This window comes from Miniopterus schreibersii (assembly GCF_964146895.1).
Source record: "Miniopterus schreibersii genome assembly, chromosome: 10".
In the NCBI taxonomy this organism is placed as follows: domain Eukaryota; kingdom Metazoa; phylum Chordata; class Mammalia; order Chiroptera; family Miniopteridae; genus Miniopterus; species Miniopterus schreibersii.
In genome coordinates, this window is record NC_138110.1 from 14537316 (window position 1) to 14562358 (window position 25043).

Sequence of the window (25043 nt, forward strand, 5' to 3'; positions counted from 1 at the left end):
TGACCTTCATGTAGTACATAAAGTGCCTTCGGAATTGGTGCAGTCAGAACAACAACTGGTTACTTAGCTACTATCAGTGAACATGTACAAACAGACTAACCAGATCTGGTTTCCACAGTTTCAAATCAAGCAGTGCCGCGTTTCATTCAAATAAATGTCTCTACTATGAACAGCAAAGAGAAAAATATAATAAAGGAAGGACTGTACAGCATCAGGAAGGATTAAGTGACTCCTCTTGTGAGAAACGACCATCCAACCCTGTCTCAGAGGTGTTCGAGTATACATAAGGACTTCTAAGGAATAGTGGTGGGATTCCCTCAAGTCAACGCGAAATTCGTCATGCTATGGTACAATTCTCCCAGCCTGTAGCTATTCTGCTAAATTTGTACAAAAAAAATCTAATATCCAGTTTGTTTTCATTCTGAGTATGGAAAAAATTATTATGGCTAATGTTATTATTTTAAATGCTTTCAAAGTACTTGTCTGTAGGAAGGTTTTTGGACACAAATCAGTCTTCCAATTCTAATAAAGTCAAGGGTAGGGGTGTCAGAGTAATTCAAAAATAAAAATGTCACAGACATTAAACTTAGTATGAAATTCAAATACAAAAAAAAAAAATATGCTCACTTTTCCAAGTACATGAGACATCTTTAATTGTAATGAAATGAAATCGGGAAATCGGTCTAAATCATTTTCAAAAAGTAAACATGAGTTGTAATACTATACCTGTAGAGTGATTAATTCCATTCATTGTCATTATAAAGTATGTAAAATATTTATTAAGGGCTTTGCCTACAGAGGCACAACATAAATAGAATTAAGTCCTCCTGAAATGTAATTAGTGTACACATCAACCAGTTGATAATTCGCGGTGGAAAATGCAGAAACGGGACCTGGGACTGGGTTCCCACGTCTGAACTTGGGCAAGTCACGGGCGAAGGCTCTGCTCCAGGAGCCACGCTGTGCAACGCTCCCTGCCATTGTCTCTGCAAAGTCCGTTAGGCAAACGCAAAAGTGCAAGCAGGACTTGCTGGACGATCCACCACCCGAGGCGGGCGGGCGCTTAATCCACCCCTTCAAAGCCTTGGGCGTTTTCCACGGCCATGAGAAGTTTCTCTCGTAAATCTTCAAAGGTTTCATACGGAGGTAAGTCAAGGCGGTTAAAGCTGCAATGGTAACAAAAGTGTAGATAAAAAGCCATCCTCATTACCCTTTAGTTATAACATCAATTCCTAGACTTGGCTAAGGGGGCACTTGGTGATGGAGCAAGGGTATGTAAATGTCTTAACCAAATTCTGGTGATTGGAATATAAATTCCAGCGAGGAAACTGTCCACACCCAATAGGCTATAGAGCCTGCTGAGGAGAGAAAATGATTTTCTAATAGTCCATGAAACCTCTCTACTCCAGCTGGAAAAAATTCTGCTGGGGAGGGAGACATGAAAGGCAAGGTAACAGACATGTACTCCAAGACTTCAATACCCTAGAAACACAGAGGATCGATGCATTAGGAGTTCCAATGCACGGAGGCTATGTCATTTCCAAAGCTCTCCCTTATTCTGCATCAGGCCCCGAGCCAAGTGCTTTTCCGAACAGTAAGTCACTGGGTTTCCATCAAGGGTCTAAGAGGCAGATAGTGTTTTCTCTGTTCTGCAGGTGAGGGTCCTTAAGCATGGAGAGGTCACGTCACTGCGCCTGAGCTCTTGCCCCTGGCAGCGCGGCAGACTAGAGACCAGAACCAGGCTGTGGCTCCAGACTAAAGCTAAGCTACCTCCACCAACTATAAAGTCAGGCAAGAAATGGACATAGGGAGAGAAAATCTGCATTTATAAAAAGCCCCAATGTACCCAGAGGGTTCATTTGGGGTGTTGCAAATCCCCCTGGTGGTAGCAAGGCTTTCAGAGTAATGAAGGATGCTTGTCTAAGAGACCAAGTTCAAATACTGGCTAGGCCACTTGCCAGCTGTGTGACCTGGGCAAGTCCCCCCTGAGTCTGTCTGCTCTCCTGTGAAATGGAGAACCTGCTTGCAGGATGCTGCAAGGGTCAAATCAGCATATGTAAGTGTCCTAGCATACAGCCAGTGCCCAGAGATGGGGACCATTGCTATCATTCACTCACCAAGAGGCCACTTGGGAAGCAAGGGGTAAGAGCCCCCAGCCACAGGATTCATCCTAGGGGGGTGGACTGCTGATGTGAACCTGCCAGGAAAATGGCCATCCACCCTTGCCACAGCTGATGATGATTTCATAAGCCAACATTAGGGAGTATTTACCCTGTGCAGGCAGCATTGTTAAGTACTTTTCATTTATTACTTCGATGAATCCTAGCAATCACCCTATAAGGTAGGTCATGCTTCACCCCTATTCTAGGCACAGAGAGGTTAGGTAACTTGTCCAAAGTCACACAGTAAGCATTAGAGCTGGGATTCAGTCCTAACGCTGGCCCCAAAGCCCAGCTCTAACCACTGTTTGTGCTCCCTTCTGTTACTGACATGTGATTCCATGTTTGAAAAAGCTAATGATGAACAGCAGAAGAAACATACACACGTCCATGGTGGGTCCTTTAATAGCCCCCAAAATGTTTAATAAGACACACAGTTCTCTGATCTTTTAGCAGTCACTCAATATTCGAGACAGCAGAGAGTAACAATGCTTCTCAGAGTGGAGTTCTCAGAAACCCAGGAGTCCTAAAACAGTAAATTTAGAAGTTTTCAATTTTTGGTTTTCATTTTGCTAATGATCTTGAATATTATTTTACCAGTTATAAAGAGAAAACTCCACTTTTGCAGACTACACCTAAAAGAGCCGTTCACAGAAGGTGGCTTTAGTATTAATTTTAAGTTGGTAGTTCAGTCCAGGTCCTGCAATCCCTATGGGGTCTGGAGATGCATTCTCGAGGGTCTGTGACCACTTTCCCCTTCACTATGACCCACTTCTTAGGACTGCTGTGACAACGATATGAGTTAGTACACATGAAGGGCTTAGGACAATGCCGGGAACCCACTAAGTGCTAAGTGTTATTGTTACCGCTGAGGGTGGGGGCAGGGAGCAGTCTCGCCTGCCCCAACTAACTGTGTGACTTTATTGTTCTCAGTGGGCTTCAGCAGCTTCATGTGGAAGATGGTTGGGCCAAATGAGACTGTTTTGAGAGTGGACAACAAAGAGCAGGTAGGTCTGTGATTCTTAATAAAGTGTAATTTTCAATATCCAAGCAGTCACCTTTGACAGAACAATGAGATGAAGCCCTTTAAATATCAGACACCCGATAATTACATCTAAAGGATTTGTGGAAAGTACTGGAGAGAACCAGCCCTTGCTCAGGAAATCAGGTTTGCATTTTGAAGCTTGATTGTGTGCTTTATATTTTCATGAAACATGGAAGACATTAAACATACATATGGCTAAGTCTGACTGTGGAAGGAACTGTTGCTGTGAGGCAGCCAGCAAAGCTGGTCTCCTGCGTGAGAGAAGGCTCCAGGGCCAGCTCGGGAAGACAGCCGTGCATGCAGTGTTAGAACAGTGGGTCCTGCCCTGCCAGCCACTGTGGCTGCAACTAGCACTCCCCTTGGTTGACGGTGATTATTCTGGGGAGAAGACCATCATTAGGAAGCCTCTGGTTGCTTTATTTCTATGGCACACTCGGAAGAAAAGAGGCGCAGGTAAGAGCCTGCTGGGCCGCTTCCCTCCTGCAGTGAGCCTTCGTTCTTCCCAAGGAGAAGCCGGGATTCTAAACCCTCGACGCCTGCCAGACCCATGGGGAGCCCAGGGAACCCACAGCCCGGGTTGTACACCAGACCAACTGCAGTACTTCCAAATCTCTGGGGTGGCATCAGTCTTTTTTTAAAAAAAACTTTCTAGGTGGTTCCAATGTGCAGACAAGGTTGAGAACCACTGAGTTCAGAGGGCTTAACTGGGCAGCACCATACTTTAGTTGTGGCTGAAGCATGTGGACCCCCGAAGCAGGAGGCAAGTTCAACAGTAAGACTTCTGTCCACCATGTCACAGAGGGACATGGGCTGAACACTCAATTATTTGGTTCTCCTTGGAGAGTCCAAACAGAAAGTGGGCTGTATTAACAGATGCATGGATGAGTGTCGTGGTTAGAGCACAGATGCTAATTCTGGCAGGCCCGAGGTTCACACCCTGTGACTTGGGGATCTGTGACCCGCGTGATCCTGGGCGAGCTTCCTCTCGGACCATGGGAATGACAGTCGATTACCACAGGTTGCCCTAAAGACTCAAGAGAACCTGGCCCACAGACAAGGGCTGTGCCGAGAATGTGGCTCTTACTCCTGTTTCTCCCTATCAGACTATGGATTGGGGAGTTCTCCTCCAAGCCCCACAGTCCTGGGCTCTGCTCAGTGCCGGCTGCCTTCCAACATTTGACTGCATTTGACTCTGCTATTGTTTGGAACGAAAGCTCCAAACTACCCAAACATTCTCCCCCTGGAATAAAGGCAGAGCATCACAGACAATGGCTGCTTTACAAAGTCCCAATTTTCAGATGCTTTCAAGGGGTAAGATACATTCCATTCAGTCCCACAGATGGTATAAACAGGAAGAAACTTTCTTTCCAGCCAGGGACTTGAACAGAAGCAAAGAATGTCTCACAGCCAATTTTTCACCGACACACTCTCATGAGAACCTCTCCCGGCAGCACTCGGTTCCCCGCCCGCGAGGGGCACTCGGCTGCTCTGTGCAGCGCAGTGTGGCTGCCCGCCAGGGCCCGCTGCCACTCGCTTCCTAAGAGCAAGAAGTAAAAGCCCGTGGGGAAAACCAAGGCAAGGGACGTCACTGCTCAGATTAGCAAGCACTTGCCCGGAGCAGCCAGGCTCATCCTTGCGCTGGTTTTACGTAACTGCTGAGAAATTGGAGACCCGCCACCCTGCCCAGCATCCGGGAGGCTGCCTCACTCCACCCAGTCTCCCTGGGCAGTGCCCTGGGTTAGACCTCTTACCCTCCTCTGGCCACAATCACATCAGTATTAAATTCCAGAGACATATGGGTTACTGATGGCCTTTGAAGCCCTTTTCAAAACAATGTTTCTACAGGGAATTTTATTCCAAGTTCTAAAAAGCTTACTTAAGGGTGGAGTAAAAACCCAATCTGTTTTGAGTTTGGGAGCTGTCATACCCATGCGTGGTGAGAATTAGTAAAAGCTCTGCTTCCTAAGGTAATTAGGGAAGAATTCCCCACAGCACAGAGGGCTTAACCCCAAATGTGCCAAATATACCGGGTCCATTCAGAGCTTGGTTTAAGCTTTATGGGCATTACAGTACAATGTATATTTTCATCTGCACCTTGACATTTCAGACTCGAATCTATTCATGGGCAGGAATGCAACATCCTGTAGCCTCTAGCCCAGCAGCATACACAGTTAAATATTTAAAATACGGTTTGTTGACAAGGGTGCATTTTTGCCACTCACCATGTGTGAGCTCTGGGCAGTTTGTCAGGACTCCCCCATTGCTCTATTGTAAACAGCTGAGGACCATTGGAACCTAGACAAAAAAAAGAAAAGTGAATGCTAACAACGCTGTAGGTAAGTGTGTGACTTGAGAAAAAGGGAGTGAGCCGAAGCACCCTCTAGGGCTGCAGCATCATGCTTACTATTTAACTGTGGGAGGCAAGAGATTTGCACACCCTCAAGAGACTCCACATCACCTTCAGAATGAATCTAGCCAAGTTGAACAGACACCACAACACATGGAAGTGCGGGCTGCTACAGCCTTTCAGCTGAACCTCGGAAGTTTAAATTTAAAACTATTTTGGGGGGATAAAAGAAATGTGATCTATAATACATAGAGCAAAAAGAGTGACTTTTTTAATCTACAGTAAGCACTGAGGAATTGTGCCCCCTGGAGGTGAGGGGTCCTTTTGATAAACATCCACAGTTTATAACCATGTGGATGATTCTGCAGAATCTAGTTTTTAAAGACAGACCAAAAGACCAAAACAAAACAAGACAAGAAACAGAGAGAGTATCCTGCTCACCATAAAGTTCAGCAAATCCATTCATAGGTACTCGGGACGTCCCTGTGACAAACTGCAGTAACCGGATACGCTTCTCAGCGTCCATCAGCAGCACAGCCTAGAGACAGAGGCAGAAGGTCACTGTATCCCCACGTGACACTTGGCACAACTTACATAGCAATGTAAGACCTACACAGATGACTCTGAAAACGGTCCTTTTTTTAAATGGCCACCACAATATCAGACTATCTTAGAGTAAAAGACCACAGCATCTCCTTCTTTCTACAATGAGTCAAAATAAATGAAATAAAAAGTGAACTCTTGGGTGGCACTGAGCTCAGGTTTCTGTGTGCGAGGCCTGCCAGTTTCTCCGAGAGCCAATGATAAACATGTAGGTTTGAGAAGTGTCAACCCCAGGGGAAGCGAGGTTATGAGGTGGGATTTCAGACTGTAGACAGATTGTTGGAAGTCAACACTTTATAAAAAGAAACAGAGGCAAGGGTAGGCGTCTAAAATAATCTGTGTATCTTGCATATCTGAGCTTTTACAAGAGTTGAGTTGACTTTACTGGTAATGTTACCTGAACTGCTGTAAAAAAACAAATCCAAAATCAAAACTGAGCGAGACCTGGACCAGGATTTGAAGATTCTGCCTTTTTCTTTTTCTATTTCTGCTGGCCCTTGAAATGTTATTAAAAATAGCCATTTAGAAGTTAAAACAAGTGATGTGGTTTCTTATCTCTGTAAAGCAAAATCAACTTTTTTTTCTTCCTGCAGTGGTTCTTTTAAAGTCGGTTTACCATCTCTCCCCTGGACTGACTCATTCCCACTTCACTGCTCTCCTAAGCTAAACTGAATGCAAACATTGGCCTGAAAATAGTAAATCAAATTACATTTGTACCCATCTTTGACTGAAAGATATAAAAGATCAAAGTGCATGTTGGAATGAACAACAACAACAAAATTGGGAAAATGGCATCTTGGAAGAGTCAACCCCAAAGTATGTTTTCACCCTGAGAGGCCTCCCATTTTTCTTTACACTTTGGGGGGCTTGGTCCAACTCTTGAATCCGATTACTCAATGGGTTCCTCAAACAGACGCCACTTTAATCTGGGGTAAAGCAAGGGCAGGGTGCTTTGAAAAGAACCAACCTTGTTCAAGGACAGCCGGCCACTGGAGTTACTCTAGGGCTGCTTCTAGCTCAAGTCTGCCCATTCTCTCCGCCAGCCACCCACGTACTAACAGAGCCTAACTTGCGGCAGCTGGGCCACGGGAAGGGCAGCAGAGCCCTCAGCCTGACCCAGGCAGAGGAGCACAGTGTGGGCCAGGAGCCCTGCCCTTACCTTCCAGAACCACTGAATGACAGGGTGGTTTGGGCAGTAGCCGTTCTTGTAGATAGTATGCTGTCTCCAGTCATTCACATCCACGTCTCCGAGGCCACACATCAGCAACTAGACAGGAGAGAGAGCAGCTTTGTAAGCAGGGCACAACGCGAATGCCGAAGAAATTACACTCAGAGAGGTGGCCTTTCTCGGGGCCTGCATGTTGACCTGTGCAAAGCAGGTAAGCTGGCAACTCACAGAAACCAGTGCAGAGAACGTGCTCCAAATTTACCTGCCATGCGGACCACAGAGACTGCAGGTAACAAGGGAGACCCAAGTCTAATGCCTGTACAGGCCACATTTCCTGCTGCAAATGAAAACTCCAGATCGATCATCTTTCCTCTCTCCCCCTCTAATGAGCACAATGCTCATAGATTTTCTTACGCTCCAGTTATATCCCCTCATTACCCTGGCCGTTTCCCCTTCTGAGAGGTTATGTCTCAATATTTGAAAATATCTCCCCACCACAAAAGAATTCATGTGTTATAACAGCAAGACCTTCATCTCCCCTAGATCGATCAACCCAGGGGAGGGCAAATCACCCCTCTGTTCAGTGACTGGTGGATGCAAACCTGTTCTAACATGGTAACTGGTTCTTTGGCTCAGGTCTTCTTTTCTAATTATCTAATCCTCCAGTAGGGACTATTTCCTGTGGACAGAGGAACATGACGTTCCTGCAGAGGTACTAAGTGAAAAGGAAAGAGAACTGCGCCAGACGCCTGAAAACGGGACTCCGAGGTCTAACTGTGCCCAAACCTTGTTGGGCAAACCTGTGAGGTCACTGACTTCTCCGTGCCTTTGTTTCCCGACCTGTCAAACGAAAGGCTTGTACTATATAATTTCTATGACATTGTTTACTTGAAGTTTCCATTTTAAGATAACAGAAGGCCAGTCTACGAGAAATGCTTCCTTGGATATGGTTTGGACAAATGTCTAACTGAATCCCATCAACACCTTAACAGACACAGTCTTTACTCTCAACATAAAAAGGGTGAGAGTCCTTTGCTTTTTAAATTGCTAGCTCTCATCTACCTCAACACAAAAAAGCTGAAACAATCCAACATTAAACTACCTGGTGCCTTCTGATGTTCCTCCTTACTTAGCACAGACCACTTCAAGTTCGCCGAGAGGTCTGTCCTACCGCCCCAGTAGACGCTGACATTTACCTCCTGGCCAAACCCAAATTTGGCTGCCAGGGGGGTGGGTGGATGAAGGAGGTGCTGCCACCCCAACCGGTGCTGCAACCTTGGCTCTATGAGAAGCAGCAACTTTCCTCACCTGGGGCAATGGGCCAGGAACCCAACTCTGCGCAGTGGCCCTCTACTTGTCCCACATGTCCCAAAACTGCCCTCTCCTAGGAAAGGAATCTGCAGGTGACGACTTTTGCTATTTCCTTACTCCCCGATTGACAAACAAGCCCCTTAAGGGACATTCAGTAGAATTCACTTAAGCTGACTCCCCAGGACATTATGGATCAGAGAACATTAATATCATTTTGTGAAGTAATGAGAAACTTAATACAAACCTCCAGTTCATTTTCATCGAAAATTTTAATCAAATCAATAGGAAGCAGCTCTGTGAATCCCTGAAAGAAAAAAAAAACAAACGAAAATCACCCTAAATATCTTTTTCCTTGAAGGAGGCAAATTTTACAAACTTTTTTTATGGTTAGCCAAAAAAAATACATTTTTTACTAATAATTTATATATCAGTAATAGTATCCATAGTTTGTAATTCTAATAAAAACAGCCTACTCATGATATGAAAATTTTGAGAAAGAGTAGAACCTAGAAGGCTCAGGTACTTGAGTAGTCTCTGAAGCCCTATGAAAATATGGGCACTGGAGGCAGGTGGGTTCCAGCAGTCATTTATGATGCAGTGCTGAGTCAGCGTGTCCTAAAATAAACCCACCACAGATGCGCAAGAGAACACATTTAAAAATCAGGTCCGAAGGCACCTAGGTGAAATATATAAGGAGGCAGTGGGCTCGGTACAGCGGAGACCAGGGGTGCCCAATATCCACAGGAAGCCTGCTCTAGTTACCGGGTAATGAAGGCTACAGAGTGGAGACGCCATGCCCTGGGCCTTGCTTGGGGCCGGGCTTTTGCAAGTAAGGATGGATCATGTGGGGTGGGGCCCAGGAATGTGCTTCTGGGTTTCTTATATAAAGTATGAAACCTGCGGTTCTCCAGTACATCTAACCCACACTTATGCCCCTAGCATTTCTGAGTGTTGTCAGGGTCTGGGGCTCAAACACCACAAGCTGGGGAAAGTTCTGCATTAGTTAGCTGGAAATTTATAATGTGCACTTGGGCTTGTTACTGTTTATTTTGAGTAATATCCACTATCAAGATTTAAAGAGGAATTTCACTTTTGGTCAAAGTGAACCATTTCTAAAAATGATGAACCCCCTTCCCCGACGCTGCCCTGGGCCTATCATAAGGGGCCTGGCTTCAAAATCCTTGGATCCTTTCACTCAGTTGGCACAAGGTGACCTGGTCTAAGATAAAAACCCAGCCTGAGAAAATGTGTGTCACATGTGCTTGCACAGGAGCGAAGTCTGAGGAGCTGTGAAAACAGCTGTGAAGGGAGGGGCTTTGCTCCGGGGAGTTTTATATGCTCGGCTGGCAGCACAGCCAGAGGCGGAGACGCGTCTCGGCCTTTGCTTGGGCGCCGCCGGAAACCACAGGCCACTGGGTCCGGCCTCCGGGGGGAGCCCACCTCCTGGGTCATTCACAAGACGTTCTCTTTAAAAACGGTGAAGGCAAATTGAGAAATAATAGAAGCAAAGGTGAGGACATGCAACAAACGGAAGGGTGGCCACGCGGTGGCTGAGCACTCCTGTCCCGGGCTGGCCCGCGGTGGGAGCCGTGCAGTCCCGATCTTTCGGCCGTGGGTCCCCAGCCTGTGCCTGTCTCGCGGTGGGTGACCGTCCCCACACCGCCCTCAGCCACGCATCCCCTCTCCAACGGCGCCGCTTACCTCCAAGAAGGCGTTCATTTGCTTCTGGACCCTGTTCACAAACCTCCACTGGATGACGAGGCTGCGGGAGAAGAGGGAACGGAGTTTAGCACCTTCGTGACCGCGCTGCTCACGTGCGTTCTCACAGCTCCGATCGCGGCCCCTCGGAGGAGGGACCCCTCCTATGGCCAAGGAAGCGGGGCCTGCGCTGCGCACGCACTGCGTACTCATCAGTTCTTTCGGGTGTAACTGGAACACGTGGAAAACCTAAAATCCCACTGAGGATTTCAGAGCAACAGTTCATTTCTTTCTTCCCCTCAGATTAAGGCTTAATTTATCTAAACTGCTTTATAAATGTGACTACGTGGAGAAGAGCGGAAAGGTCATGGGGTGTGAATACACATGCACATGTGCAGAATATGTGTACACACATAAACTCACATATATACACAACCACCTGAGTGTACATATGTACACACATTTTTGGGGGGGCCTCGATCAGAAGGACTTGGGCCCCTGTACATACATTTTTAAAGGCAGTAGCAGCACAACATTTTATCAAATATTTCACTCTAGTGTGCATTGTACCGATTTTCAACAATGACATAGTTTATCAACAAAATGATGTTCACCAATACTTTAATACTATAATATGGAGGATTAACGATAAGACCTCTTTGGGCAACAAATCCACTGAAACCACCTTCCCCATGACAATGTCCAGTGACAGCAGAATTTATTGTTAGGTGAGTCAACTGTGGACACCCTCTAAGGCGTTTTGGTGTGAAATAACACAAGGACCTTGTCATAAATGGCTCTCACCTATTAAGCGGCACCACGGCAATGTTCCTCGAGGGCCTGCCCCGCTCACAACCACTGCACAGCCCTGCCAGGCTTGACTGCGCCCAGCTGCAGTCGCAGCCCAGTGGCTCTCTCCTTGCACCAGAGGAATGCGGGTGTCGGGGAGCAGATGGAGATTTCTACCATCCTTTCCTTCGCAGATAGCTGAGACTCTGCCCAACCCCACACCCACCAAACCTCCAAGAATGCACTGCAGGGAATGAGGCACAACGCATCTCACAATGTCTGAATATCCCCAGGCTTTCAACCCGAGTCACCTGGGTGGGGTGTTTTAAAATCTATTCAAAGCCTGTACTTTCTGAATGAAGACAATGGTGTCTGTGGGGTGTGATCTGCTTGCAGAAATGGTCCACGTTCAGACAAGTGTGCCGATTAATGTGAACAGGTAAGAAGGGCAGGGTCTTCTTTCTAGTTATTTTATTAAGCTTGGCAAGCTTTTAACTTGTGAGTGGGGAAGGGTCTGCTAGGTGACAGTCCATGCTTTGTTAGAGTGTCTAAGTAAAGACTCCAACAATCCAAGGTTTTTCTTTGCAAATCATGCTAAAAGATGCCAAGACCCTGGGCCAATTCCCCAAATGAAGTCCTCCTGACCAATTATGTTGAGAAGCAAGGAGGGAGCCCAGCTTGTTGCAAAGGAGCACTAAATGCAAACAAGGGGGGTCAGGCCAAGTCTGGAACCCACAAGATGAGCAGGAACTAGGACCTAGGGACAAACACGGCTGCCCTGACCTTGGCTCCGCGCCAGGGCTAGTGAGGGCAACCTGGCAATCCTTGGAAGATCCTGAAATCGTGTGCTTGAAGCATACACATATACCAAAGAGGACAATGTAACATGCCCAACCAACAGAGAAAGACCTGCCCAGTGTAAATGCCCCAGGGTTACTTAATATCCGGACTTCCAAAGAGCTCAACATTTTGTTCCTCCAGTTGAGGCTGAGATTGAGTTAAGAAAACTACAAATATCAGAGACAATTTGTTATGTTTGCATGTGCTAAAATTTCCTATCCATTTTCACTATATCCCTACATTTTCATTATGGAAAAGAAGCCAGGAGAGAGATGAAAAAGTTTATCTTCGGTTGTTCCTAGTTACACCCCACTGGTTGTTGCAACTCTTAATTTTAGACTAGATATTCGCCTGCTCCAAGACTTTTGTCATACTACTCAATAATGCACACTCCTTTCTCCTTCCGCGGACCCTTTATATGGCAGCTCACAGAAGTCATGGTACAAGTCAAACTTTCTACCCCACAACTCAACTTCCTACGAGCCTACGCCAGAAAGGAACTCCGATTGCTGAAAATACGTCCATATGTATAAACTGTTTTTAAAAGGCAGGGGGTGGCAACCTGACATGCTGTTCAATGCAATAAAAGTTTGTAAATGTGCATATACGTACTCAATATATTCCCTTTTGTTTTCATTTGTAACCATTATTTCAGACCCATTGGGCTTCAGGTCCACTTGATATGTCTGTAATTACAAAGACAAAACAGCGGTCACCACCATGAAGTTATTCTGCATAGTACTGCTGAGCAATAATGTCTTACCATGAAAGCAGCAAAATTTATTCAGAAGCATCTTCCAGGAAACAGACTTTGTGTACAAGAGGATGTCTAACGAGGTTTTAAGATGTTAAGGTGTTACACATTTAAAGATGTTATCATTAAAGGCAAGTTAGTTTGTGGAATTTCTTTCAAAGAGGCAAAACCCAGGGGCTTAAACAAAGAAAGCAGCTTAAGACGTGCGGCTGAAGAGATGGATCTACCTGACTGTAAAGAGCAAAGCAGCCGACACAGGCCTGGCCTTCTCCTGCGCTCTGGGCCAGCGGGGCTTAACCAGTGCGTACCACGCAATGACCAGCGGCGGGGAAGGGAGGGTGAGGCCGACCATCTTACAAGCAAAATGTTTATTCTCATAGAAATTTTGAGGGGAAAAAGGGAAAAAATACCACCCACAACTCTCCTACCCCGAGATAACCACATCAGTCTTTTGGTGGGATTCCTCCTGGTCTTTTTTCTACTCATGCCCCGCTCCACTAGGATTCACACACATCCCCAAGGGTCTTTCCAAGATGCCTTAGGCCACACGTCTGAGAGTTTGCTGAGAAACTGGGTCATGTCGAGTATACGGGATGGACCGCGGCAGAGTCTCGCTTGGCTCTCCCTTCGCCAGCTCTTGGTGCTGCACAAACCCTGCGGGATGGGCCTCCCTCCCCCCAGGCTCTCGCAGCACATAGGAGGCAGCCGCCCCACTACTGCGGCCCCCCTGTCCCTTCCCTCGATCTGGTCTGAGCAGCCAGGGCCTCCTCCCTTCCTGAAGCCACCTCCACATTAGGCTCCGGGTCTGGTTCCTTCCAGCTTCTGCCAGGACACTGCTGTCCCTCTCCCCTCTCCTCCCGTTTCCAGTTCTTGCCTTTTCATTCATTCCCCTTCCCCAACCCAGTGTTCCTCAGCCTTTTCTCGTTAACACCCCTAAAGAGCTCTTTTACATCGCCCCTCAATTATCCCTTTTCTCCCACGAAATCTTAATAAACAGACCCACGGTCCCCCTGTGGTATATGCTGTGGCCCTTGGAAGGGCCACAAACCACTGTAATGGCTGAGACATTTTTGCCCCCCGGAGCGCTATCACCCCACCTGAGAATATGCCTGAGCCCAACTCATGCCTAGTCCGAGGAGGGCCAAGAGCATGGACAGACGTGTCACATCCGTGGTAATCTCACTCCACTGAAGGATGTGCCACGTGGCTGCTGCCCATTTTCTCCCCCTCCCTACCACACAGCTGCTCAAAAGCCCACACTCCAAGCTCCTCTCTCCCAACCAGCCAGGCCAGAAGCTGCTCTGCTGAGCTTGCAGCAAGAATTCCCACTTATTTGAGCTCTAAAAGGGGCCTTTTCCTGGTGGGTGTGGGCCCACGAGCGCAGGTGTACAATTTATTCTTTCTGCTTGGCATATGACGGCCGTTCAAACACGCTGAAACGCGTTCAGCTCAAACACTCCTAGATAGTCCCAGAAACCAGCAGCTCCAGATTCTCACCCACCAGGGAGAAAACAAATCTCAAAATAATGGTAACAGCTGCAGCTTCATTACATGAAGCAACGGCTCCCACCACTTCATGGTCTCATATTTCTAACTGTGGAATGAAAAAAACCCCAAAAAACTCCCCAGCTCAAAGCACCGAGGAGGGCCGAGAGCATGGACGGACATGTCACATCCATGGTAACTTCACTCCACTAAAGAAACGACCTTATCTTCTGGCACAAGAGAGACGCGGGCTCCCTCTTTATTCCAACCTGCACTGTCCAGCCAGCTGTGCTGCCGAGGCTGAAAGAGGTGAGAGGTCTGCTCAGGCGTCTCTCTGATGCCCAGTGTGGGCTCAACAACTCTATTTGGAGGGCCTATCCCACACCAGGCACTATGCCCTGTGCTGCCATCACCAAGACTGAGCCTGGTGGGAAAGGCAGATGCTAAACACAGTCATATAAATAAATGCCACATCACCCATGGTACATGCCACGGGGAGACATGGGAGATACTCTGAAGTACTTGGTCTGGGGTCTGATCTGAGGAGGGGAGAAAGTGTGCTCGCAACAGAAGGAACAGCGTAAGCAAAGGCCCTGAGGCGAGAAAGAGCTTGGGACCAGACCCAGAAAGCGTAAGGGGCAGCTCTACCTTTACCGAAGACGAGCAGGCGGGCCAGCCCATGCAGGACACCATGGGGCAAACAAGGCTCTGGGTCTTTACCTCAGGGGCAGTGGGGAGTCTCTGAATGTTTCTGTCAGAGGAACGACATGGGCACGTCCACATTCTGAAAAGACCGTTCTGCCCTTACAGGAGGCCAAGGTGGATATGAAGAGATCAGTTAGGGGTCCGTAAGAGAAGATGGCAGCTTAGACTGGGGTGTTGGTGGTGGAACAGACAGGGAGAAGAGGTGGATCTGAGAAAGACTGGGGAGCTGAAATGAACGGGGCTTGGCGACGGACTGAATATGGAAGATGCATCAGTATGTGGGTGCTTAATTCACTCTAACTTTCTTCCCAGATGAAAAACAGATGCATTAGTTCCTTGTGCATCAGGTTAGCTCTCTAAAAAGGGGAGGCAGTGTTTTAACAAACAGGGCACCTGGTCATTAGCTTCCTCCTCTTGTGGTCTGTTCTGATTACTGCATCACTCTACCTTCAGCCCAAAAGTCGGAAAAATCTACAGCATTAAATGAAGAGATCTGAGAACTGTCTTTAAGGAAAAATTAACATGAATGATAATAATCATCAGAATCTTTTTTAGAAAACTACTTAAAAATCCAAATACCTTGTGTTTGGTTTTCATTTATTAGGTGGAAATCGGTACATTTCACCATAGCTAAGGAAGGTTTCCCAGATCATCTGCTCCCACCTTTGGCATTGTTAATGTTTGCTGAACTTTAAGTGAGTTACATGGTTTTCTATATGTATATATACAGAGAGGCCTTTTTTTAAATTTGTATTTGACACACAAGATTAATTGTAAGTCTTCCTTGGTCCTTTCTTTCTACCCCTCCCTCCATGTGTTAAAAATGAAAGGAAGACATAGGTCCCGGATGGTTACCCATGTGTTATGTTACCCTTTGAAAATTAGCAGTTAAGACCCTTAAATAGGCCCAAGCTTAAAATAATGTCATTGCAATTTGAACTGTTTTTAGAGACAATGATAATGAGAGGGCACGAAACAGCCAGTGACACGGCAGGGAAGCGTTTCTGGGGACACTGTTCCAGGCACACTATGGCTGTGAAGGTGAGAGGAAGGGGGATCTGAAAGATAAGGCTCAGGGTGGGCAGTGCTGGGTCCTAACCATGCTAAGAAGGTTCAGTTTACACTACAGGCAATGACATGCTCAGGTTTGCTTCTGAGAACTATTACCTACAGAGCAGACAGGTGAGGGCAGCAGAGAAGGGACTGGAAGTGGGGGCAACACAGGGACCAGGGAGCCAGCAGAGCCTGGGTGACCAGCTGGACACGGAAGACAGGACGTGATGAGAAAGAGGGAATATTCAAGATGAGCCCCGTTTCCGGCTGGAGGGGAGGGTGGCACCGCAGATCAGACCAGAGTGGGTGTGGGGGTTGGGAGGAGGAACTGGCTTTGGTTCGGGGGCCTGCGGGCTTTCGGGGGAAGGGGAAGGGAGGCGGTCAGGCCAGGGGGATCTTGGAGACTAGAAGGAAGGTGTGGGCTGGAGGGGCGGCCGGTGGTGAGCAGCACAAAGGTGGATGTAGTTGGAGCCACAGGTGTGGGCAAGGCCATCAGCTGGCGTGGGCAGAGGACAGCTGGCTGGGGAACATCTGCGTTGGGGGGCCCGCAAAAGCAGCGTGTCCTTTAAGGAGACGGAAAATAAAGTGGCAAGAGCCGAGGAAGAGAATACGGTGACCACAGGCCCTTCCGGGGAGAGGGAGCAGTTAGCAGCAAATGCAGCGGAGGAAAGCAGCAGACAAAACCTAAGGCTCGGAGGCGCTTAGTCCCGGGGAGGCCACCGGTAACCTGAGGGGCTGCTGCTGGGTGGCGGTGGGGGGGCTGCAGAAAAGACCTCCCCCTCCCCGCCCCAAAGCAAGCCTCCCACAGAGGACAGCAGTAGCCGTTAGTCTGTGAAGATTCTTAGGCATGAAGCACAATATAGAAGAAAAGGGGGGAAGCACGATGAGATCTTTAACAGACTCTGACCTCTCACGTTAAGTCGCAAGGTCTCTCTCATCTCCGGTGCCTGAAGTTCTATGAACCCCGCCCAACCAAGCGGGAAGGAAACCAGACCCCCGCGCCCACCCACTGCGAGGACTCCCGCTGGGGACGGCCTGGCTCAAGCATGTTAACAAGGTACCGTGACCTCTACGTAACCATTTTCTTGCTTAACTATGTTCACCCCCCGTTGTCATGAATTCCTTTCTATCTAGTGGCATCAGCTTCTTTTCTCTAAGACTGTGAACCCAAGAGGGCAGCGACCTGATTTTCCAACTTCACGTGTAAAACCGAGCACAGCACCGTGACGTGACAGAGACCCTCAGCATTTTCCAACAGTGGAGTAAACCTGACAATCTCTGAAGCAATAAGGAACCAATTGGATTCATTTTCCATATGCTAATCTTTTAAAATAGGCGCCATGATCTTATTACTTTCAAGGCCATGCAGACCTGGACTGGGAGATGGGAAATATCTGTGCTTTTGTGGAAGTGATACCATTGTAATAACCTGGTTATTATTTAAAAGGAAAGAGAAGACCAATAGTATAGGCACGTCATTTACACAGCTTTGCAAAAAGGCTGCATTTAACATTCTCCAAGTCTATTCTGCGCTGACTGACGGGGGAAAGGGCTGGACAAAGACAATTTAGAGGCCTGCCCAGTGAGGTCTGAGTGACCGGGGAGGCTAACTGCCTATCGATCACACCTGGAAACAGGTAATTGGCCAGGACGGGGTGGCCACTGCAAGCACGCAAAACCTAAATATTTAAACTTCTAGACAAAGGAAGTTCTGCCTTTCCCTTCTTAGCCTCAGGGCGCCTGGCTCCTGGGACTCCTGCTGCAGGGGGCAGCGCTGTGCCTACCTGGTGCATGGTCATGATGGACTCCACACATGGCCCAAATGCTGAACCACACCTGGCTGCAACATGGAACGGAAGCTCTGGACGGTGGCCCTCTTTCTGACTCTACTGAACTCCCAGCTGCCCCTCTTCCAGGGCTGGCCTCAGGGGCAGGGGACTTTGGAACCTGAGAAATGTAACTTTACAGAAACAGACCCTTCTTCTACGTTCCATTCTCTCGTGCGAGTCTCAGAAAATTCATTTTCTGAAGGTATTGTAAGAGCCTCATTCCCGCTCGTGTCTGGGAAGTCTAGCCCCTTAATTTCTCCGGCATCAGGAGGACAGGTACCAGGGTTGGATATCCCTTGACAAGACTTCCCAAGGAGCATCGTTATCACAGGTTATCACAAATGAATCAGAGGTTCCAGGTTTAAACAAACATCCTACAGAACTTTAGGATGATGTTGAAAATTCTAAGCAGGTGACTTTATCTTTGACATTGACCTCCAGCCTTAAGGTCAGTGAGGGCACAAAGCAAGAAGGGATGGTAGAGAGCCTGCTGGGTCCCAGAAGACAACTTTTATCATGACAACAGAACCATTAAGCAGAGGAAAAAACCCAACGCCCCCCAAACATCACGTACTCCTGGTCATGTATTTGAAGTACCTAAATTCTAAACCCAAGGCACAAAGGCTGTTCATATTTGCCTCAGATCAGAAGCAGGTGCCCAGTGAGGCCCAGAGGCCTTGAAATTTCTGTAACTTCGCTGGAATTGGGGCTTCGCTTCCTGGGCTAACAATAAGGTACTGGCACGATGAGGTAACGATTAACACCTAAAGCTCCTGGTGGTCATTTTTAATTGTCCAGAAGAGTTGTGTTACAACCTGTGCAAAAGCAAAGACTTTCTGAAAGTTGGAGAGGAGTTCCTGAGGCTCCCCGTATGTACCTGTCCGAAGTTTTCTTCATCGATACAGAACATGAGGTCCAGTTCCGTGGGGTCGTTCTCTAGGATCCATTTCAAGGAGTTGTAATACTCACTGTCCTATAGGGGTGACACAGAAATGAAAGCTAAGCTTTTTTCCCCAAAATACAAACTTGTTCGACTTTAAATAATTAAGTTCTTCTAATGTAATTCTATTCATATTGCTCAAGAATTAGTCACTAACATAATGTTTTCTGCTCCACCCCAAACCCATTCTTCCCCTTTAAATTAAAATACAAACAAATGTTTTAGTAGCAACAGGGGTTTGTAGTTGAATCCCGTCCTCTGAAGCGTAGAGGAAGCAGGCTGCTCTGGGTGGCGGTCACCAAGTTATAAAACTGAACGTGTGCCTGGCTGGGCGTGGCTCAGCGGTTGAGCATCGACATGTGATCCAGGTGATCCAGGTTCGATTCCCGGTCAGGGCATATGCCTGGGTTGTGGGCTCGATCCCCAGTCAGGGGCGTGCAGGAGGCAGCCGATCAGTGACTCATCATTGATGTTTATCTCTCTCTCTCTCCCTCTCCCTTCCCCTCTCTGAAATCAATAAAGATATAGTTAAAACAAACAAACAAACAAAAAACACTGAACGTGTAAGATGAATGTGCTTCCTAGCTTTTAAGAGCAAAAATATCAAAAGACAAGAGGAAAGATGAGAACATTCTAACTAATTAAATATCAATGGTTTTAAGTTCCGCCTCTTCCTGTGCTTTTTTTTTTTAAGGGTTTTGTTTTTTATTTTTTAATATATCTTTATTGATTTCAGAGAGAGGAAGGGAGAGGGAGAGAGAGAGAATCATCAGTGATGAGAGTCGTCATTGATCGGCTGCCTCCTGCACACCCCCAAGTGGGGATCGAGCCCGCAACCTGGGCACGTGCCCTGACTGGAATCGAAGCCCAATCGCCTGGATCCTAGGTTGCTGCTCAACCGCTGAGCCACGCCCGGCCAGGCCTCTTCCTGTGCTTTTACTGCTCTCTGAAAACCAGGGTAAGCAAAGGGGAGGACCCAGGGCACAAGCCACAGGGCCTGGCCTCCTCTCTCTCAGGGACTCCAGTGCTGGGACCCAACAGGCTCTGAGAAGGCAAATCAGAACGTGTGCCCATCTGTCAACCTGCGGTCCAGGATTAACTTAGACTTCAGGAGACATGTCTGTTTCCTGGCTTCCCCATTATACAAGAATAAAAGCCTGAGTAAGTTAAAGGTGAAAGCTGAAAGGAAATTTGAGACCGGTCCTGTGGATGTGTCCAGCAGCCCTCCCGTGGAAAAAGCAGTGAGTGGACTCAAGTTCACTGCCAGCACCCTCGTCTCCTTTCACACACGCGATGCGCAGAAACAGTGACAGTGATGGTGAGTAGTGAGAATATGGGCTCATAGGCCCAACCACACAAGGGACACGGTCAACATCACAGCAAGGCCAAGGAGATACAGACGCTTTCTGACTTAAGTGACAGGATGTGAGAGAGGAGCTGCAAACGCTCTAATGGACAAAGACACTTCTCGATGGCCTCTGTGAGTGGGCTGGGGCTTGGACAAACCCCCATGCTTGGGGTCCATAGTAGGGGTACAGGTCAATAGAAAAAACAGAAGCAAAAAGTAGATTATGAAAAGAGCATCAGTTTGTGTTTCTATAGAAAATCCTTTCAGCTCTAAAATGCTCAGCCTAGACAAAATGAGTTAAAAGTCACATGCACACCCAAGTCACTTTTTAGAAAACTTCTTAAGCACTCATTTTCTAACTCATTCTATCCCCCCCACAAGCAGTGGTCCCTCACCCTTCCACGTCTACAGCGACTGTATATTCTTCCCTTTGTCTACGGTGGTGGCCTATGCCCTTGCCATTTTTTGAGGTCAGAAAACAGGGGGATAGCAGACGAATCTCTAAACTGTCAGTAGTAGCAGTTTTTGATGGGAAACGAGGGCTGTGATGAGGTCTCCAGGTGACCCTTGGATTTAATCTGGTCACACCAGTCCTGGGTAAGCAGAGGTAAGTGAGGTTTGGGTGCATTCAACCCAAGAACCATGTTTCTAGCTAACATGACCGTGATTTGCTTATTAGAAAAATTAGGGAGAGCAATTAAATTCTCAAACAATTCAATGCTCCCTGTTATCCACATTGAATGGCGACACCCATAAGAATCGCTGTGACGACAACATGGTCACAGCTGCCTTCCTGTAAGGCACGAGTGGCCCAAACACCCAGTGGGAGGGATCTGTATTTACTCACCACAGATTCCATGTCATTTAGAGTTATCTGCTTTCCCAGCATCATTTTGTAAAACGGTCTAATGAAGAATCCTAAAATAGGGTGAAAGCTGGATCAGTTTCAAATCGCTGACATAACTGTGCATCAGAAACGAAACACAAGATGAACCTGCCTTCAGTTTGAATGAGAGGCCAGGACACAACAATCAAAGACCTTCTATAGTAACTTGTGACCAAGCAGACAGGGGCCTGTTTTTTTGGGGGGGGGGGGGGTTAGTAAGGAGGGCAGTTATACTAGAGGTGATACAGCGGAAAGGGTTCAGAAGGCTCCTGGAGGTGACAGACAAGCCTCAAGGCCCAGAGGATTTGAGGATACATGAACAGGGGACAGAGGACACTCCAAGGAGAGGGGCAAGAGTGGGGCTCACCAGGAGTCTGTCGGGGCAGAAGCACAGGGACAGGAAGGGGCCGCGTGGGGTGCGGGACAGTTTGGGCCGCTGCCTGAGTGCGAGCAACGGGCAGTCACCGAAAGGCCAGGTGGAAATTCCAGCTGCATTTCAGCATCATTGCCGGGGCGGGAGTGGGGAGAAAAAGCAGGAAGGGGGCAAGGACATGAGGGAGACCACTCAGGAGGCTGTGCAATCTTCCAGGGGAGGGTGGTGAAGGCCTGAGTGAGGCAATGGCAGTGAGGACGACCCCACCGTCACACAGGTGTCCCGCAGGGCCCCCCAACCCACAGGCAAGTGAGCACCACGTGCCTCCCCATTGGGGGTGCTGGAACCTCAGCCCCCCCGTTAGTCACCAATGCTGCGCAGCGTTTCCCACCCGCACTGGCTCAGCCGCCTTCCGGGGCTCGGGGCGAGGAGGGAGCCGAGGCCCAAGGAGCCGGGCGCGGACCTGCGGCCACGTGCGCTCCGCCTGCAGCAGCATCCGCATTTTTAAGGAACAAGACGCCGCTGACCCCACCCATCTGTGGGCATTCTGGCCCTCAATTCTGCAGTTCCTGGCGTATGCTGCTAGCACCTTTTTCAGGAGTCTCCCAGATCCCCCCATGTGTTCCTGCTTTTCTCCATTACTCCGTCCGAGAGCCCTGACTTGGCCAGTCCTTGCTCTTCTGCAGTGGTCCAGCTTCTACAAGCTCAAAGCCCACCCCCCTGGCAAGGTGGCCTAAACCTGGTAACGGCCCTCCAGCCAAATCAGCGTCTCCTCAGAGGACCCTGTGGCCCTTCCGCTTGGACTCTGTCACTGTGAGTCTTCTGTTTTTTATTTGCCACGAGATTCTAAGTCCACTGAGGTCAGGATCCTATCTGACATTTCTCTATATTTCCCCGTAGCCACTAAGAATGCCTTCTCACTTGGCAGAAGGTACACAGACTGACCTTCTGAGAAGTGCCCTTGAGCAGCTGAAATAATCTACAGCACGACTCCAATGTAGCAAATTAAAATACACTCACGCGACGTAGATAATATATAAAAAAGTGAATGTAATGTCTTTCTTGTGAAAGAAAAAAAAGGGCTTATTTCCCCAACTAAAAATAAAACTTTGAAATTAGAAGATCAAAATCAGCTGTAAAAATATATAAGGTGTCCCAAAAAATGTACGCACACTTTGACAGCTGATAACTCACTTAATTTTCACTCCTTTTCAGGTTTAACTGATTTGAAATAACGGGTGAAACCACACTAAGCTTTAAACAAAGAAAATGTATTCTAAAGTGCCACCAGACTTTTTTTTATTAGGGAAACATAAAAGATAAAGCTTACGGCACAAACTCTGGCAACAGCTGATGAATTGAAAGCACACAAATACTTGACGTTTGCGATTCCACTGCTTCGAGTTATCAGCAGGCCTGGACCAGAACGGTCATCAGTTTGAAAACAGGCATTGACAAAAACATTATTCTTTTCTCTAGATTCTTTTAAATTTTGAAAATGAACTGTACGTTAATAAACACTGACTTTATAATCATTCAAAGTATGTATACATTTTTGGGGGACACCCTGTATTAAAAGATAAAGTATAGCGTGTACATCAATTATTTATTGGGGTAGGTAAGGTTCCGCAGACGCAGTTAACATCATTTCCCTGGAACTCTCTACAGTGACTGTAATGTCAACCTCAAATCTTCCTCTGTCTTCCATGCTCAACCATTTCACCCTGAAATCCTTCAAAAATATGTTTCTCCTTCCTCAATGATTTCTATAGTGTCCTCTCAAGGGCAGTACTTTGGAAATGACCAAATCCATAAGAAGTATCTATTATAAGCCTATAGATATAGCCGGAGGGATGTGTGTCCTGACTTCTAACTTCCAAGGTACCCCGAAATTCTCCCATGGCTTAAATACTCTAAGAATGAGATTATTTCCTGCTAAACGAGTAGCAGTGGTTCCAAGGTCAAAGTCTTCGCTGAGTTATAACATTGCTTTGAAATTATTGGCAGTCTCTCCACATTCAAATAAAAATAATAACTTATAGTCTCTTTACATTCAAATGAAATAATTTGAAACAATGGCAGGATATTGGATGAATCAGATCATTGTGGTTAACTTTCCAATTAGCTTTTCCATCTGTCACCAAATCTAGCTTTTGCTTAAAAAAACTAGAAGTTGTTCTTAAAAGCAGAAAACACAATCACAGAATGTTCTGTGCTTCACACTTGTTTCTTTGGTAAAAAAAAATTTAAACTGTGTGTAGACACTACTGTCACTGCTCAAATTAAGATGACACCGGGGAAAAACACCTCCATTACGGGCAAAACATAAAAATAATTGATTGAATTATACAGAACCAGTGGAGCTTCTGCTTAACATCTATGATGGGAAAGATGAGTCACCTAATAAGCAACCACAAAGAGCTCTGTCCTATTTTTATGATTTCAAGACTTTTTAATAACTTACCATCTAAAAGTTTCCCATGAAATACTGCCAGACCAGCCACTCTTCCAATAAAAGTGAAGTAGGACAAATGGTCTTCATTACAGAGGCCTGAATTGGGATTGATCTGAAGGGTGTAGTTGTCCCTTGGGGGAAGAAGAGAGAAAAAAGCCCAATCATATTTTTAAAGAAGAAACGCCAAGAATCTGCATTTTCCTTTGCCCCTTGTCGTTAGCTTGTACAGTGTTAAAGCTTTTTCGCAGACATTCTGCTCCTGACGGGGAAAGGAGGCAGGAGCCAGAGAAGGTGACTTAGCGTTTAGTTAGCCTCTTTCTGTCACGAACCACTGAGGGCCCACGGAGCTGGAGCATATGCCCTTTGTAAGTTAAACTGTAAGAAAGTGTTGATATTTGACTATTTTTGATGACAAAATTGTCCATTTCATATGGTTTGGCCAAGTATCTTGGGAAGGTGCGAAAAGCCACATAACAAAGGGACTGCGCATGGATGGCGATGACGTGAGGACTTCGGGTCCTCCGAGGAGGAGGGGGTTTCATTCCCTTGAGAGGCCTTTGGTTTGGAGAGTAAGATTTTCCCTCTGGCCCAATGTTTGGCCTGACCACCTCGCTGCCCTGAAAGCCCCCAGGGCATTGGTAACAGCATATGGCTGTCTTAGCTTAAACCACAGAAATGTCTACATGCCTGTTGTTGGTCTCAAAATCATGAGATTCGGTGGTTTTCCAATTGGGCTCCATAGACAGATTCTTTCAGGATTGCAGGGGACAGGTGAGGCCCCTGCCCCCCAGCCTGCCTGCCACCTGGATGATTTTGATCAATTTTACACAGCGAGCTTCCTCATGGGACAACAGACAACAATAACAGCAAGCAAGCTGGGCGATGCTTGGCTAGAGTAACTGGGCAGGATCCTCAGCTGCCTCCCAACAGGGCCCCAGGAGACAGGTGGGAGATGCGGGGGACCCTCATTCCTCACAGCAGAGGCGGCCTTGTGCCTCAGAGCAGAGCAGGGCCAACAGCTATTCTCCGGGGTACTCAGGCCCACAGCCTGGAGGGGGAATGGTTGGCCTTGGAAGCAGCTGGAGTCCTGGGAAAGCTGTTCCATCTTAGTTTCCGGGCCTGGCAAGATGAAACCCTAACTCGGGGAGTCTGGCGCTTCCCTTACGGGACCAGAGCGCCGTCCTCGGGATCCTCAGGATGGATTCTCCTCAAAGTCATCACAATCTGCCTCTAACTAGTGTGCCTTCAGAAACTA

The 25043-nt window shown here is 47.3% G+C and overlaps 1 protein-coding gene across 12 annotated transcripts in view; it reads right to left on the reverse strand.

Moving 5' to 3' along the window:
- Window positions 1-627: 627 nt before the first annotated feature.
- NEDD4L (NEDD4 like E3 ubiquitin protein ligase) overlaps window positions 628-25043 on the reverse strand; it is a 311310-nt gene continuing 286894 nt past the window's right edge. For all 12 annotated transcript variants that reach the window (XM_081149158.1, XM_081149157.1, XM_081149150.1 and 9 more), the window contains 10 exons: window positions 23798-23919; window positions 20922-20992; window positions 18664-18759; window positions 12573-12646; window positions 10335-10395; window positions 8878-8937; window positions 7314-7421; window positions 5993-6089; window positions 5427-5499; window positions 628-1166 (listed from right to left, as the gene is read on the reverse strand). In XM_081149158.1, the coding sequence (XP_081005284.1) occupies window positions 1064-1166; window positions 5427-5499; window positions 5993-6089; window positions 7314-7421; window positions 8878-8937; window positions 10335-10395; window positions 12573-12646; window positions 18664-18759; window positions 20922-20992; window positions 23798-23919 (865 nt within the window). In that variant the 3' untranslated portion in view covers window positions 628-1063. The remainder of the gene's footprint in view (window positions 1167-5426; window positions 5500-5992; window positions 6090-7313; window positions 7422-8877; window positions 8938-10334; window positions 10396-12572; window positions 12647-18663; window positions 18760-20921; window positions 20993-23797; window positions 23920-25043) is intronic.